The sequence below is a fragment of the Grampus griseus genome, assembly GCF_964374135.1.
Source record: "Grampus griseus genome assembly, chromosome: 3".
Classification (NCBI taxonomy): Eukaryota; Metazoa; Chordata; class Mammalia; order Artiodactyla; family Delphinidae; genus Grampus; species Grampus griseus.
Genome location: NC_139019.1, coordinates 124,824,757 through 124,841,767, shown reverse-complemented (window position 1 = coordinate 124,841,767; position 17,011 = coordinate 124,824,757). Strand labels below are relative to the sequence as shown.

Genomic DNA, 17,011 nt, shown 5'->3' with positions numbered 1-17,011 from the left:
TTGTTTCTTTGTGTGTGTGTGTGTGTGATTGAAACAGTCTCATCTAAGATCCCCCTCTCCCCCCTCATGCCTGTTGGGTCTGGTCTCTCTTGCCTGTGCAGCCTCTGAACACTATCTCCCATGGGCACTGATGACTGTCCACTTTGGGTTATAGTTGTGCTTGTGTCTTATCCCTTTTCTAAGTGGAGAATTCTTTGAGGGCGGCACAGGGTCATCTCTGAGCTCCCATGAAGCTTCGTTCAAAATGGACATTCATTACTAAAGGTATGTGTTGAATCAAAGTGGCACCTGCTGACAACTCCTCCACATACTTAAAAGAAACAGCCTGGGATGTCTGGTTAGGTGGGATGGCACCTTGAGGACCATTAGGACCCCTTGCCAGGGTGCCCGTGAGAGACTTCCATCTCCCAACATCCTCTCTCTTCTGTTCTCCAAACCATTTGCCACCTACAGCCAAACTGGTCTCTTAAAAACACAAATCTGATCATGTCACCACTTTAAACAACTTCCTCCTATTTTGGATAAAGACCAAAATCCTGACCTCAACCCACAAGGCCCTGTGGGATCTGGCCTCTCATCCCCCACCCCCTCCCCTCCCTCTCTGAGCTCAAGGTTGAGCTGACAGCCATTCCTTTGCTCCAGTGGAGCCTACCCTCCCATCTTGGGTCTTTGCAGGTGCATTTCAACACTCTGCTGGCTTACCTGCTCCTCACCCTTCCTGTGGTAGCTGAGGCTCTGCATCTGAGCAGCTTTTGTCATCTTCCAGACTGGACAGCATGCCCCTACCATCAGTGCTTCTACCTCCTGTACCTCACCTCCCTCTTCAGTTGGGGCCGATGTCTCATACACAAGGGCAAGGACCTGATCTGGTTTGCTTCCTAGTATCTCCCTAGGGCCCATGGCTGCCCTTAGTACCTGTTTGCTGAATGAATAAATGAACTATCGTGTGAAGGAGTGGGCAACTGTCTGTGCTGGCCCTGTGTCCCTGGCGCAGGTGATGGGGCTCTGGTCCTGGCTCCCCTGTGAGGGGTGATACCTTTGGGGGACCCGTGGTAGGTCCAGTACTCAGACTCCGCAGCATAGTAGGGGTCTGGCGAGTAGGCTGGACTGTACTTGGAGGCCTGACTGATGTCTTCACTTGTTTTGCTCTTGGTTGCTGTCGACAAATCACCTGTAAAGGACCCAAAGAGAGAGCTTCAGGGAGGCAGTATGTCCTAGAAGAGTGTACTGGACATACTCTCCCTTGTCTCAGCCAGGCTCCAGCCCTGGGGAGTGAGGCCATGTCCAGGCCAGGGTCTGGGACACGGAGCATCAGAGCTGGAAAAGCACTGAGGCCAAGCCTCTCATTTTACGGTTGGGAATCTGAACACCTGAGAGGGGAAGGGTCTTGCTCAGACCACACAGCAAGTTAGACCAGAACTGGATCAGACCCCAGCTCAGGGCTCCTTCTACCAATTCCACAGACTCTCCTAAGTGAACACTAAGGCCGTGGCTCCTTTAAGTAAGATTAGACAGGTCCCAGGTGAGTCCTTCCTCACCCTCTAGAAGCCAGCCTTGTGGATTCGAGCCACATCTTGGGTGGGATCGCCAAGCAGGGCCTGCTGTATGTTGAGTCAGGTCACCTTTCTCCTCATACTGAAATGACACATCCTGCTTGGGGGAGACTAGATGGCCTGAGGGAAGGAGCACTGGCCAGGGAGTCAGCAACGCTGGGTTCTGGTTCCAGTTCTGCCACTTAACTCAGCTGTAGCACTGGGCAAATCGTGCTCCTCTCCACCTCAGTTTCCTTGTCTGTATCAGAACTGGTCTGCTGGCTGAGGTGTCATCCAGCTCTAAGCTTCCCCCTGAAGTCCACAACATGGGGGTGACCATCAAACCCACCATAGGCACAAAACCTTCCAAGGCAATGACTGTCACGCCCAAGACTGGTGAGAAACTGACCAGGTCAGAGAGAGGGCTGGGGAAAGGAGATGGGGCCGCTGATCATTTCTCAGGAGGGAGAAGCTACAGTGACAAGCCCTAGGCTCCGTGGAGCCAGAGCAGCAGAGGGTCCTGGGATGGCTCTCAGCCAGCCAGCAGCACTTGCTCCCAAAGCTTGCAAATCCTCTTTGATGTGGGTCCTGTGCAGCCCCTCCCACTCCAGCCGTTTCATCCACCCTCTTACCTGCACAATCCACCTCTAGCCCAGACTCCTCCTGAGCCTGCTTTGGTGCTGCCCCTCAGTCCCACCTACAAAATCCCACAGTCCTGAGGGGCTTGGGACCTGGGGGCCTTTTCTGGATGTAAATCTAAACTACCTTTGTCAGGGTTGGTGCCTTTCTGTGACCACTGGGGTACATGGCGTGTCCTCCGCAGCCACAGGTAGATGTGCACTGCTCAGGACTCACCTGGACCCCAGCCCAGTCCGCTCTGAAGTCGAGGATGTTTATCTAAATTGTCAGATCGTAAGCACCCAGAGCCACTGTTTATACTCGTACCACCTCCTCCATCATCCCGGTGAGTTTAGATCCCAGTACAGGGCTGCTTCTGCCTGTCTCCATGCTCGTCCAATTCTGTGTTCCCCCTGTGATCCCACAGGCACCCATAGGTACCTAAGGGTGATACAGGGTGGCAGCTGCGCCTCTGCATCCTCAGAGGAAGGGGAGTGCTCATTCAACTGAGTGCTTTTGCAAGAACGAACAAGTCTCAGTGGTGGCTCCCACAGGGAGCACAGGTAGGAACTGTGAATGGAACTGGTTACAGGGCAGATGCGTAGGGCAAACTCTTAGTATTTCTAATTAAGGAAGTCTAGGGCAGGGGAGGGGGCCAAGGTATCTGTTTTTTAAATAAATCTCTTGGGTGCAGTTGGCCCACAGACAGTTCTGTAAGAAACACTATATGGATGAATGAATGAAGGCGCCCTCAGCTCCTTTCTCATCCGTATCCCCTCTCCAGGCCTCCGTCTACTCTCAGGACATGGTGACTGAGAACAGTTTAGAGCAGTGGTTCCCAAGCTGGGCTGGACATTAGAATCACCTGGAGAAACTAACAAATACAAAATTTGGATTCATTAAGTCTGGGGTGGGCCCAGGAATCTGTGTGCATTCCACATGATTCTAACGAACGTCCAAGTTTGAGTACCAGCACCTTGGAGTGTCATTCTCCCAGGGCTACATGCATTTGACAAGGGTTTCTCTGACCATGGGCTTTAGGATAGCAGACAGCAGGGCAAGGGGGGTAGTGAGGAGATGGTGGGAAAGGATGTAGGGGATACAAGGACTTCCTTGCCGTTTTGAAATGACACCAACCCCCTCCCCAAGGCCACCTTGAGTGACTGGGGGGCAGCCGACAAGAAGGACTGAGTTGCAGCCTTGTCTGTGTCCCTCTGGTGGCCCTACAGAGCCATCTGCACAGATGATTAACTGCCCCTCCCCCTGCCTGGCCAAGCCCTCTCTGCCCCCGACCATACCATGCCGTTTGTAGATCGGGGGTTTCCGGTAGATGTTACTTTCTCCAGCTGCCAGTCAGACCGGGAAGGGACAGTGGGGAGGAGAGAGAAAGACAGGAGAAAAGGAGACAGCCAGTTGGTCAGTGGGTCCCAGAAGAGAGAGGTGGTTAGCAACTTCTCCCAAGGCTCTCCCATCTTTCCCCCAGTGGACTTCCTCTTCCAAAGGTGAGCTTCCAACCTCATCCCATCAGGTTCCAAGAAAGGTGAGGGGAAAGGAATGGATGGATTCAAATGGGGCTGAGGCAGGGGCTTGGGGCTTGGATGGTGGGCATGAAGGCATAAGGCAGGCGCGTGCTCAGCAAGACCCCATGCGGGAAGGTGCCCACCCAGCAGCCATGCCTCATTCCACGTGGGCGTCCCCAGAACCTCACAGCCACAGTTAGCACTCTCACCCCCTCCTCCCCAGTAGGCTGGATGGGACCTTTCTGGGGCAACCTCATGCTCACCACCTCCAGCCATGCTGGCCAGCTGCAGGCTCAGTGTTTCAGGGCCTTTGGACTTGCTGTTCCCTCTGCCCAGGATGTTTTTCCCTAGGGTCTCTTTTGGCTTCATTGTCACCTCCTCCAAGAAGCCCTCCCTGACCACCTCACATAGCCCAGCCTCCCCCATGCCATCACTCTATTGCAGTGCCCTGTTTTATTATGTTTAGCACCTATATCTCCTGAAATTATCCTTTTACTTATTTGTTTACTCATTTATTAGCTCTCTCCCCACATTAGAACTTAAACACCCTGAAGGATCTGGGCTGGTTTGAGCACAGTTGCACTTTCAGGACCCAGAACAGTGCCTGGCTGTCCAGAAGGAACAACATAGGCTCAAGGAAGCTAAGTAGCTGGTCTGAGGTCACAAGCTTATAAGCAGCAGAATCAAGGATTCAATCCCAAAAGCCCATGACCTTCAGCACAGTTACTGCCATGTTCCATCACAGCCCTTGGACATTCAAGGCACTTCCCTGGGCTGCTTCCTGGTGGTCCTAATCAAGGCTGGTTCTGTCTAGGGAGTGGGCTAAGGCCAGTGGGTGTGTCGGAGCTGGAGGCCAGTTAGTGCGGGTGACTGGTTAGGGAGGGTCCCCAGCACCCAGTTTCTCCTCGGTGCCGGTGTAGGGCGCCCAGCGACCCCACAGAGCATGCACCCATGCCAGGAATTCCGGGCTGGCAGCCTACCTGGGATGTGAAAGTGCTTGGGAGCCTGGTAAGAGGTCGGAGTGGAGGACCTCACATCTAACTGGCTATGGTATGGAGAGCTCCGGCCACTCTCGGGCCCTGGAGCACGCAGGCAGTGGTCCCCAGAGAGAGCAGAGGCACAGAGAAAACAGGCATTAATGCAGTGGCGGTGGTTACGGCAGCAGTGAGGTGATGACAGCAGGGATGGGGGCTGTGCTCTCATGCACCGGGTCTGCAGAAACAGGCTTGACCCTGTTGTCTTGCTTCACCCCAAAGTCAGATTTTGTGGGTTGTAAGAGTCAACAGCACTGAGCTTCAGGAAGGCATCCTTGCTCCTCTTAGCTCCCCACCTGGGCCCCTCCCTTAATTGCTCTGCCTGCTTCATCCCTAACCTCAGGGTGGCCCTCAGGTGAAGGCCAGGACACTTCCCCATTTCTGATCCTCTGGTTCTGCCTTCTGGATGGGACAGGACAAAGGATGAGGATGGAGACGTTTTCTACCAGCCAGGATGGCTGGGCTTCCTGCCACTCCCCTCCCCGCAGCAGCACGCCACCCACCTTCTTGCTGCATCTCAGTACCATGTACCCTTCTTCTTCCCCTGCCAGTGGCATCTGCAGGGACTCAGTGAGGCCTGGGTGGCCATGAGCCTCCAGAGGACCAAGTTGTAATGGAGATAACCCAGGGAAGCCCCATGCTGTCTCAGCAGCTGGGGACATCTAGGCACTGTGTTGTCACCCCTGGCTCTTCCTGTCCCTTTGGGAGCTTCCCCCTTCCTTACCGGAGCGGTAATAGTGATGAGGAGAGCGGGAGAAGGTGGGGGACATGCCCTGCCGGCTGTAGGTGGGGGAGTCGATGTATCCTGGGCTGGAGGCCCGTCTCTGCCGGAGGTCCAGGTTCTCATAGATGTCCTGGGAGAGGAAGCAGGGCCATAAGCAAGATCTGCAATTAGGGGGGCCTATAGCCCAAGGGTCCAGCAGTCAGGTGGGGAAGTGACATGGAATCTGGGATCCCAGGGGCTGAAGCACCATTTTGCCCTTCTGAATACAGAGACCCCCTCCCTGGGTTACATGCACAGCCTGAGGAAGGCTGCAGAGACTTTCCAGGGCCTTCACCCATCACTCACATGCCCTTGAATGGAACCCGTGGGTCAGGACCCTGGAATCCTGGCCAAGGATCACAGAAGCATCAGGGAGGCCATCTCTGGGTAGAAAGGTTCGCTCCCAGCCATCTCTATACCCTTTAAGCCACTGCCACTTCCTCCAGGTCATGCTTCTAAGTCTCCCTGTCTCTGCTTGCATTGGGGGAGCACCTTCAGGGGCTTCAGTGGGTGGGGGGTGGAAATTGGGGGTCTGCTTGGTCAGCATAAAGGACACAACTATAGAAAAGGTCTCCTGGAACCAGTTTAATTACCTGGGAGTAGGGAGATAAGGTCCCCAGCGACTTGGAAGCGAAGTTTGAAGGCAGCCATGGAAGGAGTGAAAGGAGAGAGGAGGGCAAGAGGGAGGGACAGAGAGTGGTTACAGGGAGCAGAGAGAAGCCTGCAGCTGCCCCTTGTCCCCCACCCCAGAGAACGGCCTCAGCTCCCCAGAATATCAGCAGTGCTCACGGGTGGGAGGAAACCTTGAGACTATGCTCTTTTTACAAATGGAAAAAACCACAGCCCAGAGAGGGGATGAGATGGCTCGGGGGCCCTCAGGGAAGAAGCGGTAGGGTCTTCACCTGGGCCCAGGCTTCCCCACCGCAAGCTCAGAGCCAGTTCATGGCCCTTCCCTGTGCCTCTACCAGTTCACGCCCTTCTGTGGCTCATAAGGACAGGACCCAGGGCAAGGCTCCCAAATGCAGGGCCAAGGAAGGGCCAGGCTGATGCCATCAATGCAGGAGTTGGGCCTGTGGTGGGGGGCAAGCTGGGGATGGAAGGCACTGCCTGCAGAGGGGATGGCGCTCAGCTCCAGGGCACCCAGGCAAGGCTGGACCGTCCATCCCATGCTAACACAGCTTCTTAAGTTTCCAAGACAAGGCAGAAGTGCAGACTCTTCTGTGAAATCTCCTAATGTTTAAACGTTGACAACTCATTTACATTTTAAAAAGACACTCTGTGAGTGAAACAAAACAAACCTGGGGGCTGGCTGTGGCCCCAGTTTGCCATCTCTGGCTTCAGGAGAATCAGCTTCTACCAAACGCTTGGCCCCCTTTTCGTGGTCCATTTCAGAAGCCAGAACTTAAGAGAATCTCAGCATTAGGCTCTTAAACCAAATGGAACCCCATTCTCCTTAGAGAGGAAGGGGATAGTGGTGAAGTACGCATGAGGCCAGGGCTCCTTCTGAAGCCCCAAATGATCTCAGCTCAGGGGCCTGGGGTGGGGTGAGAAAACCTCCTGGGATGTAACCTGTCAGGACCTCCAGGGTAACAGCCACCCTGCCTTCCCCAGGAAACACTTTCTCTTGTCCAGCAACCATTTAATGATTTCAAAAGCCTTCTGATGTGTACTTTTTATGAGTGTCTCTTGCTCTGAGCACAGGGGCTTAAGGCCAGGGGCAGCACACAGAGAACCTACCTAACTGGGGGTTATAAACCTAAGTGGCCACTGAGCACAGCTGGGGATGAGAGCCGTAGGCTATGTATAAAATCTCTCCACTGTAAGAGAAACAACACCTCAGGTGATAAGTGGTCACAGGTTCTTGGCTTTTATGTTGGGGTTCTCAGAGAGTAGTGGAGATCAGGGAGAACTGGGGAGCCCATGTCCTGCCTATAGAGGGAGCTGCTCCCCATCTCTAGGTGGTGGAAAACACTGGTGTAGTGTTCCCAGCTCCGATTTTTCAAGAGAAGCCAGATTTTGGATGAAATTACTTGATGTTTAAGTGTCGACTGTAAATACCAGTTTAAAAGAGTCTGGGGGCCAACACTATGGAGGCTGAAGTCTCTGTGATGGAGGGGCCTGGGGACCCTGAGGGCCCTCCTCTCCTCCAATAGCCCCAGAGAGAGGGCGAGATGCCGTACCTCTCCATAGCCACACCTCTCCAGCATCTCGTCGGACGTGTATCTGGAATGAGGCTCGTAGGAAATGAGGTCGGGGCGTTGTACCTCGTAGATGGACTTAACCTTGGGGAGAGCTGCCAGGTCTTTGTAATTAAGGATCTCATTATCCACTTTAGCCTGAGGAAGAGGGAAATGGACAGGAAAGAAGCAGAAAGATAAGTGGAAAAGGGGAGAGGAAACAAAAGCCAGGCACAGAGGGGTATGAGCTTCTCCAGCTAGGATGGAAGACTCGCAGAATGTGAGAATAAGACAGGTCATTCATTCCACCTGGGCTCACGCTGACACCACATTGACAGAACATATGTGTGAGGTCCTGTGCTGTATAGGAATGATCTCCTCCAAATGTCAGGATGCCTCTGTGTAGTAAGTGTCAATATTATTCTTATTTTTTAGGACAGAAAAATTTTTAAATTTGTATGGAAACACAAAAGACTCCAAATAGCCAAAACAATTATGAGAAAGAAAAATGGAGCTGGAGGAATCAGGCTCCCTGACTTCAGACTATATTACAAAGCTATGGTCAGCAAAACAGTATGGTACTGGCACAAAGACAGAAATATAGATCAATGGGACAGGAGAGAAATGCCAGAAATAAACCCACACACCTATGGTCAATTAATCTATTGACAAAGGAGGCAAGAATATACAATGGAGAAAAGACAGTCTCTTCAATGAGTGGTGCTGGGAAAACTGGACACCTACATGTAAAACAATGAAATTCAAAAGAATCTAAATATACATTTCTCCAAAGAAGACATACAGGTGGCCAAAAAGCACATGAAAAGGTGCTCAACATCACTAATTATCAGAGAAACATAAATCAAAACTATAATGAGGTATCACCTTGTACCAGTCAGAATGGCCATCATCAAAAAGTCTACAAACAATAAATGCTGGAAAAGGTGTGGAGAAAAGGGAACCCTCCTACACTGTTGGTGGGAATGTAAATTGGTACAGCCACTATGGAGAACAGTATGGAGGTTCCTCAGAAAACTAAAAATAGAGCTACCATATGATCCAGCAATCCTACTCCTGAGCATATATCTGGAGAAAACCATAATTCGAAAAGATACATGCACCCCAATGTTCATAGCAGCACTATTTACAAGAGCCAAGACATGGAAGCAACCTAAATGTCCATCGACAGAGGAATGGATAAAGAAGATGAGGTACATATATACAATGGAATTATTACTCAGCCATAAAAAAGAGTGAAATAATGCTATTTGCAGCAACATGGATGGACCTGGAGATTGTCATGCTGGGTGAAGTAAGTCAGACAGAGAAAGACAAATATCATATGATATCACTTATATGTGTAATCTAGAAGGATGATACAGATGAATTTATTTGCAGAATAGAAATGGACTCACAGACTTAGAAAGCAGACTTATGGCTGCCAAGGGGGAAAGGTGGGAGCGGGGAGGAATAGACTGGGAGTTTGGGATTGACATATACACACTACTATACATGGAATGGACAGTCAACAGGGACCTGCTGTATAGCACAGAGAACTCTACTCAATATTCTGTAATAACCTATATGGGAAAAGAATCTGAAAAAGGATGGAGATATGTGTCTGTATAGCTAAGTCACTTTAGCTAACTTAGCTACAGTACACCTGTACACCTGAAGCTGACACAACATTGTAAATCAACTATACTCCAACATAAAATAAAAAGTAAATTAAAAAAATATGATTCCTGTTTTCCAGATGAGGAAACTGAGGCTCAAAAGATTCTGCAACTTGTACCGCTTAGCCAGTAGGGCTGAATCCAGCCTTCCAAACCCCACACAGTGAGGGCATCTTCATTCACAGCATCCTTGAAGAAGATGATGAAGGTTGTAAAGACAGAATTAATCACGGCAGTAAAACACTAGCTAACACTTGATGACCACTTATTGTGAGCCAGACTCCATCCTAAGTCCCTCATATGGTTTAACTCCGTTAATCCATACAACCACCAACTCTAATAGTACATACGAATATTATCCTCGTTTTTGCATAAGGAAACAGGCACAGAGACATCAGTGAACTCGCCCAAGGTCACAGCTAATAAGTAGCTGTACCAGAATTCAAACCCAGGCAGTCTAGCCTGGGAGCCTGCCCCCTCCACTGGCCTCTCCTGGCTTCCCAGGATGGCGAGTTCACCGTCTTAACAACTGGCAGAGGGCTGCACTCAGAGAGCTGCTCCTCGCATCGAACTGAAGTGAGCCTCTACCTACCACCTGCCTTGGCCTGAGTGCAACCCTCTAGAACCACAAGGACTTAGACAGCTTCCCCTGCTCAGGACAGCTTCCATCTCGTGGCTCCTGAAGCCACGTCCTTTCCACATCTGCGTCCTCCAGCCATTCCCTCTGTTTCTGGTCACCCGGTTTCTGCTATGGTCAGTCAGGATCTGCCCCCCAAAACCACTGTGTCTTACAAGGTCCTGAGATGAGGGAGATTAAGAGAGAATCCAAGAAGACTGTATTATCCTATAACGTTCTCCCAGTGTCTGGGCGGCCAGGTAAGTCTCAGGGCCAAGACTGCCATAGAGAGAGCAACTTTCATAAAGACCTTGGGACTGTTGATGTTTTAAACACTTCCCAAGGCCCTTCCACTCCTTCATCCCCATCCCATCCTACTGCTGTCTGGACACCGTGCTGTTCATTGTCTGCTCACCTGAGACCCACTGCCCACTCCTCCTGGCCCTGGTCTGAGCTCTGAGGTCCCACGGACTGTGTCACAGGCTCCCTGGCTTTCAGCTGGGTTTGGCTAATGAGGGGCACCTGCAGGCTGAGGCTGAGTGGAGAGAGGGGCTGTGTACATGTCTCCCTTGCACCCGCCCTGCCCGGCCGTGATGGACTTGGCTCCCGTCCTGGCTGCTCTGCCACAGATGCAGCTCTGGCCAGCCCTTCCCTTTAGGCTTAGGGTGGTGACAGCCTCCTGCTGTTGCTGACTCTGGATGCCGCACTAGGTCTTGTGGGTCCCCTGACCCTGCCCACAATTCTGTACACACTCCCTCCACACTTAAACCCTTTGAGGTGTGCCATCTCATTTCTGCCAGAGACTGCCCAGCCCAGACACCCACAACTGTACCAATTCGGCAGGGTGTGGGTAGAGCGAACCTTATTAGGAGAGTCCACTTGCTGAATTGACTGCTGCCTTTTATCATGGGATGTTAGATTTTGACCTTGAGAGCTCTTGGCATCTTACAAACTTGTCAATATTTACCTGGGCACTTTACTCCAAACCTCAAAAATACTAAATTTATATTTCTTCCTATACTTCCTTGTTTACTGGGTTATAAATGAGCCTTAGGTCTGGAGGCACAGTGAGGGAACAGGGGCATCCTAACATAATTAGCCAGGAAGGAAGGAAGAGAACCCATTGGGCTGGAGATGATTCTAGCAGTCAGTGGGGAGTGGAGCAAAGTTTGAAAGAACTTGCCCCCTCCAGGTTCACTGATCATTCTATTTTAATACCAAACCTCCGTATTTATGAACGCTGAACCAATACTGGATCTCTCTGCCTGTTACTAAATGTCCCAAAAGTGGTTGGATGGATTCTTCCCTGAATTTGGAAACCATGTGTGGAACGGTCTGACTTAAAACGTGGCTCACATGACAAGGGCAGCCATTCCCCAGAGCAGCTGGAGGGGAGAGCAGAATATGGGAGGGGAGACACAGGCCAATGCTGGGATATGCCAGGGGTAACTGGTCTCAGTGGATAAGCCCCCATTTGAAGGGCACAACGGCAGGTGTCTCCAGCTGCTGCTGTTCACCTGTAGCGGGGCTGCTTCTCACAGGGGCAACTCTACGAGCTTCCTCCAGAATGCCAGGGTGAACGTCATCTGGGCCTAACTTAATTCACAAAATTTAAGGCGGCTTCCCAGAAGCACAGGGAGGCCAGCTGGGGGGTAGTGGCATTCTATGCAGCTGGGTGTGTCTGGTAACGCTCTTCTGGAGACATGCGCATGTTTGTCAGTAACCTTCTCACCCTGCGGGCTCTGAAACTAAGCTCATTAATCCTACTGTGGTCTGGCCCCATTCACAGCACCAGGGGAGCTATCATCTCTCTTGTTCTGGACTGGAATCTTCAATGAGGACAGCCTGTGATCAAAGTCTCTTCTCTTTTGTGGGAGCCACATGGCCGTGCTGACCCATATTGAAGTTGCAGTCAATGATAACTCTTACGTCTTTTTTTCATTTGAACAGAGGAAGAAAGGAAAGGAAATAGTCTCATCGATGGGCATTATCCAGGGATCGAGGACGAAACTGAATGTGGATCTGGAGTGAAATAATGATGAAGCAATGGTGGGCAGGGCCTACTCAGGGCTGGCTTGTTTGGGGACTGTCTCTAGAGCTTCTCATGAGGAGTGGGTTTCCTGCTCTGCACCACTTCCCTCCTTTCTGGTCTTCATGGCCCTTTGACATGAGAAAGGCTGCAAGAGGTTTGCTGACTGCCAGGCCCCTCCCCTGCTCACTGCAGTCCTCTCCGGCTCTGCGTTCCTCACCTCCGTTACCTAACTTCTGTTTATCTCTCGGGCGTGGGCTTAACTGTTTCTTCCTCAGGACTCTTCTCCCAACTGGTCCTAGACTGTCAGGTCCCTCTGTCCATCTGCAGCATCATCAGAGCACCCTGCACTTTTTCTCCCTGGCACTTATTAGAATGGCATCTGATTATCCATGGACTTATGGGGTCAACGTCATGAGGACAGGCAGGTGCAGCTCGCCAGAGCCCAGCACTTAGCCCAGAGGAGACATTCAAGGATGCATTTGCTTAATGAATGAATGAATAAATTACATATCCAAGGGACCTGTGAGGTCATCTGACTTAACTCTCGTCCGTTCTGCCGCATCCCTGCAAATGAGGAGTGTCTCTGTGTTTCAATGCCTCTGGGCCTGGGAACTCAGACACATGTGCGTAGTTTGCTCCATCCCTGGACTTCTCACACGACTAGAAAGCTCTTCTTTACGTTTGCAAACCCTTTATAGTCATGTTTCCACATTCATATGGCTTCTTCCTCCTGTCTGCCTCTTTATCACACGCCACTATCTCCACATCAACATCCCCCCCAAGACCCACTCCAAACACCACTCTGACCCAAATTTCACTTTGCCCTGGTCTCAAGGACTCAGGGGGAAGAGGCACATCATTATTGGTTTCAGAGCTTCTACTGAACTTGATGTTATCCCCGTAACTATTCACAAGGCTGTGGGTTCCGTGAGGGTCCATGGCTTCCCTGTCCCCGACTGCATCCTCAGGACCTAGCACGGAGTCTAGCACATGACGGGCACACACTAGACATTGGCTGGATGGAAACCTGACTGCTGTCTTTGGCTGTCCTTAGAGACTCTTTAATTAACAGACCTGGGGATGAGCAAGGCTGTTCGGTGGAGGAAAAGTGATACATACGCAGATGACTCGGTTGGGTGACCCGATGCTAGATCCAGGGGGTGAGATGGAAGTTTCAGACGTCCGCCTATGCTGTGGGAGAGATGAAGACAGAGGGTGAGAGACGGCATGTCCAACCTTGTGGGGAGGGGGGAGATGCGGCTATAAGAACGCAGTTCTTCGGGGAACATTAGCAATACTGCTGAAAGCACTCTCTGGCTGTTTCTGTACTGTCTCTTTATTTTCTGCCTTTTTAATCAATGTCTGATTGTGAATGAAATTGGAAATGCACAGGCCTTTATGCTGTTGAACAGGATTTTTTTTAACATATTTTTACTTGGCCTTTTAGATAGGAAGCTACTCATAAAACTCTTCATTTTGGCTTATCCCAGTCAATAATGGATTTACTTTAAAGGAATAAAACTGGTTAGCATCATTCCTTAGCAGTTTGTTTATACAAAACATAAAGGTAGGTTAAACGTCATGTAATTGCACAACATACTGATTCTTTTTGTAGTGTATCCATTGCAAAATGACATCAACCTAAGTGAGAAACTTAAAAAATCTTTCTCTGGACAATGGCAATGATGGACTCATGGCTCCTTTAACAGAACAGCACGAAGTTTATCTTGCTGCATCTAAGAGCATGATGTGGTTAAAAAGTAAACAGATTGGAAATCAAGGACCACCGGTAAACTATGCGATGTTAGGGATCCTGAATTCCTGATCTGTGAAATGCAGGGGCTGGTCTCAAGGACTGCTACATTCCCTCCCAGACCTCTCATCCTGCAACTTAAAGCATTCTAAGTTGGACTATATAGCACTGTTTCCCAAACTGTAGACTGTGAGCTAGTGTGGCTCTGGGGAGATGAATTTTGGCAGAAAATTTGATAATACTGAGTCACAGAGCGAGAGAATAAAATGTAAAATTCTACTTCAGTCCCCTTGGTTAGATCAAGGAGGAAGTCTTAATTTGGTCCTAATACATTTCAATAACAATTGCTAATTCCACCTTCCACACCTCACCCACCCCTCCTTTTTTTTTTAAATAAAGAGAGTTCAGGTAACATGATTTAGCTAGAATTTCTAAGAGTTATTGTTATGAAATATTTCATTTTCAATGAATTTATTTTAGGGTTAACCTTCTATTTATAAAAAATAATACTGGTTTTCCACTGGGTGATATAAAGTTTTATTTTAAAATAAGTTTGATGAAGTAAAAAGTAGTGAGTTGATGTAAAGAAAAAAATGAAGCATATAATAATACGGGTGATACACAGATACAGCAAAAAGCATCGGGGTTGTAGAGGGATAACTGAAATTTGAGAAATGCCAACAAAGAGAAGGAAACTGTGGAAGAAAAGGACAATAAGGTTTTCTTAGACCTTAAAAGGGAGAGGCCTTGGAAGAAACAGGGGAAAAAACTCACAGCTCAAAAAAAATATGCTAGACCAGCTCTTTCACAAATGAAACAGACGAGATGGCAAAGGGGATAATGTTTAACCAGCTGGTCAGAAATTGTACACATGTGTTTTTAGTTGAGATTCTAGCAGGTAACTTTAATAGCATCCCAAGGGCCAAGTTGATATCTGGGGGCCAGAGTGTAGAGACACCCCAGCACACAACCCAGGTCTCCCTTCCATACCATCAAAGACTCAGGAGCTGTGCCCCACCCCTCTTGCAGTCCTTGGATCAAGAACCCAGATTCACAGGACTTCCTAGTACTTGTCAGAGCACAGTCACTCAGAGGGACACAGGTCCTCAGCTGCTCTAGCGTGTGCCTGGGGACGCTGGCTGTGCTTCTGCCTGGCTGCATTACTGTGGGCAAGTCACCGCCCTCTTTAAGGCCTTGGTTTTCTCACAAGCAGAGCAAAGACACAATTCCTAACCCACCTGCCCAATGGTGTTAAATCAAATCAGACGGTGGCTGTGAAGATGCCTTGCAAACTGTCCATTTCTGTGACAATTTTAACCACTGTTATTAATGACCTTCGGCTGGGGAAAAACCATGGCCTACGTGCCTCAGAGAGGTCACCATCTTGGTAAGTAATGGGAAGGGTATAGCCTCACCCCAGAAACACTAAAAACTCACATTCATACAGTGCTTTACCGTTTTCAAAGTGCTCTCACATCCAACGTCTTAATCCCTTCAAAAACCCCATTGAGGTGGATGTTACTATTAAGGAAATCCAAGGATACAGGCACACATTTGAAAGTGTACACACTAAGGAGTGACTCTCTAGTAAAGCACAGTGCCCCCAGCCTGTGGCTAGAAGTAGCTGGTTTGGTATCACCACCAGCTTGCTTACCTTTAACTTCTTCTCTGCCCGGGCTGCCTGTTTGCAGATGGGGTGCCAAACCTCAGAGCCTAAGGGGCCAGGAAAATAACAAAGCCTCAGACCTTTCACACCTACTAGAATTTGGGATCTCTCCCCATCCTCCACCTCCGTTTACTCCCCTGCACAGCAGCCAGGAGGACCCCCTGGTTTTCAGATCTCTGCCGCCACATCGATTCAACCACCCATGCACTCTGCCTGTCCAAACCCTGCCCTTCCTCGAGGTCCACCTCTCACATGACATCCTGTGACCCTTCTTACCTGCCAGCTGGGAGTGACTTCTCTCTCCTCTATGATCCATCGTTCTTTGTCCCAGCAATATGGTCTTAAAACATAGTAGCTTGTGGATTTATCACTCCCACTAAATTAAGAGCTCCTTCTGGGTGGGAGCTGAGCTTTCTTCATTGCTGGGTCTCCCATGGCATCCAGCATGGGGCTTTGGTCTCAGCAGAGGCCCCGTACATGTTTGTGGGGTGATTACATGAGTGGACGATCGGCAGTGAGTGACACGGAGCAGGTGGTCAATAAATATTTGTTGAATGAATGAATGGCAGTGGAGGTGAAATAAAGTGACAGACTGCGGTGAACTCCAGCCTTCCTTTCTCTTCAAAGGCTTAATGACAGTCTACCAGAGCTATCACATTTAAGGGGAGGGGGTGTCATGATGTATATATTCTGCTTGAGAGCACTATCCTGACCTCCTAATTTCTAAGAGACTCCAGACTCTTCAAACTTAGCATAGTCGTCTGCCCACATTCTCTTGTGGATGGGGGTCCAGTTGGCCAGCCCCAAATCGGAGAGGCCAATTTGGAAAGGCATGAGCAACAGGTGGCTGGTCATGTGCTGAGAAGAAGCCCCAAATATTACACATTCCCCAAAGAAAGGACAGGTGTCCTGGATTAGAGGGAAAAATAGGAACATATTATCCCTCTGGTGCCACTGCTCTTGTAATCAACCCTGAAAGGAAAGGAGCCAGCAAATGGCTAGATTCCTGAGCACCCAGATGGCATCTGTCTGACTTCGTTTTTAGAATATCTTTTCCATTATGGTTTGTTGCCTGGAACCCCTAGGACTGGATACTGGCTAAGTGACAGGGGGGTGGTGTAAGGTTGAACAATGAGGCCTAAAAACATGGTGGTGAGAGGAGGGGCCCAAAGTAAGGAGCCCTGCTGGGGCTCTGCTCCGTCCCACTTGCTTCATCTGAATAACAACGAGGAGGGCTTTGGATGGTCTTGGAGATTATATCTTAAAAATCCTAATTCTAGGGCCAGTTTTGTCACTTGTGGGATGGGGCTCTGATTCTTCTTTGCTGATGTTCTTGGGTGTTCCTAATGGGTTCTGCATGAGATTACTTCCTTCGAATGTAAAGTGCAATGGCTCTCAAAGCCCAGTAGAGGGACTCTGGGTCTGCAGCTTGATTCGGCAATCTTAGGGTGTGTCCACTACCAAGTGGTGGGGTTGGGATCCTAGCTTCGGGAATTATTAGGGAGAGCATTTCTGGTCCTCTCCGAGTTGCTGCTGAATCCACCAGAAGTTGTTTATTGCAGTGGCTTTGGCAGGAAGCACGTTACAGGTCACTGTAGGAAATGGATGAGGTGGACACAGATGC

At 49.8% G+C, this 17,011-nt stretch overlaps 1 protein-coding gene across 1 annotated transcript in view; it reads right to left on the bottom strand.

Moving 5' to 3' along the window:
• The window catches only part of ABLIM3 (actin binding LIM protein family member 3), a 144,684-nt gene that overhangs the window by 26,662 nt on the left and 101,011 nt on the right, over positions 1–17,011 (bottom strand). Inside the window, exons 9-13 of the mRNA XM_082650673.1 lie at positions 15,376–15,434; positions 13,088–13,159; positions 5,429–5,558; positions 3,449–3,496; positions 1,037–1,171 (exon numbers count right to left, since the gene is read on the bottom strand). Of these exons, the coding sequence (XP_082506799.1) occupies positions 1,037–1,171; positions 3,449–3,496; positions 5,429–5,558; positions 13,088–13,159; positions 15,376–15,434 (444 nt within the window). The remainder of the gene's footprint in view (positions 1–1,036; positions 1,172–3,448; positions 3,497–5,428; positions 5,559–13,087; positions 13,160–15,375; positions 15,435–17,011) is intronic.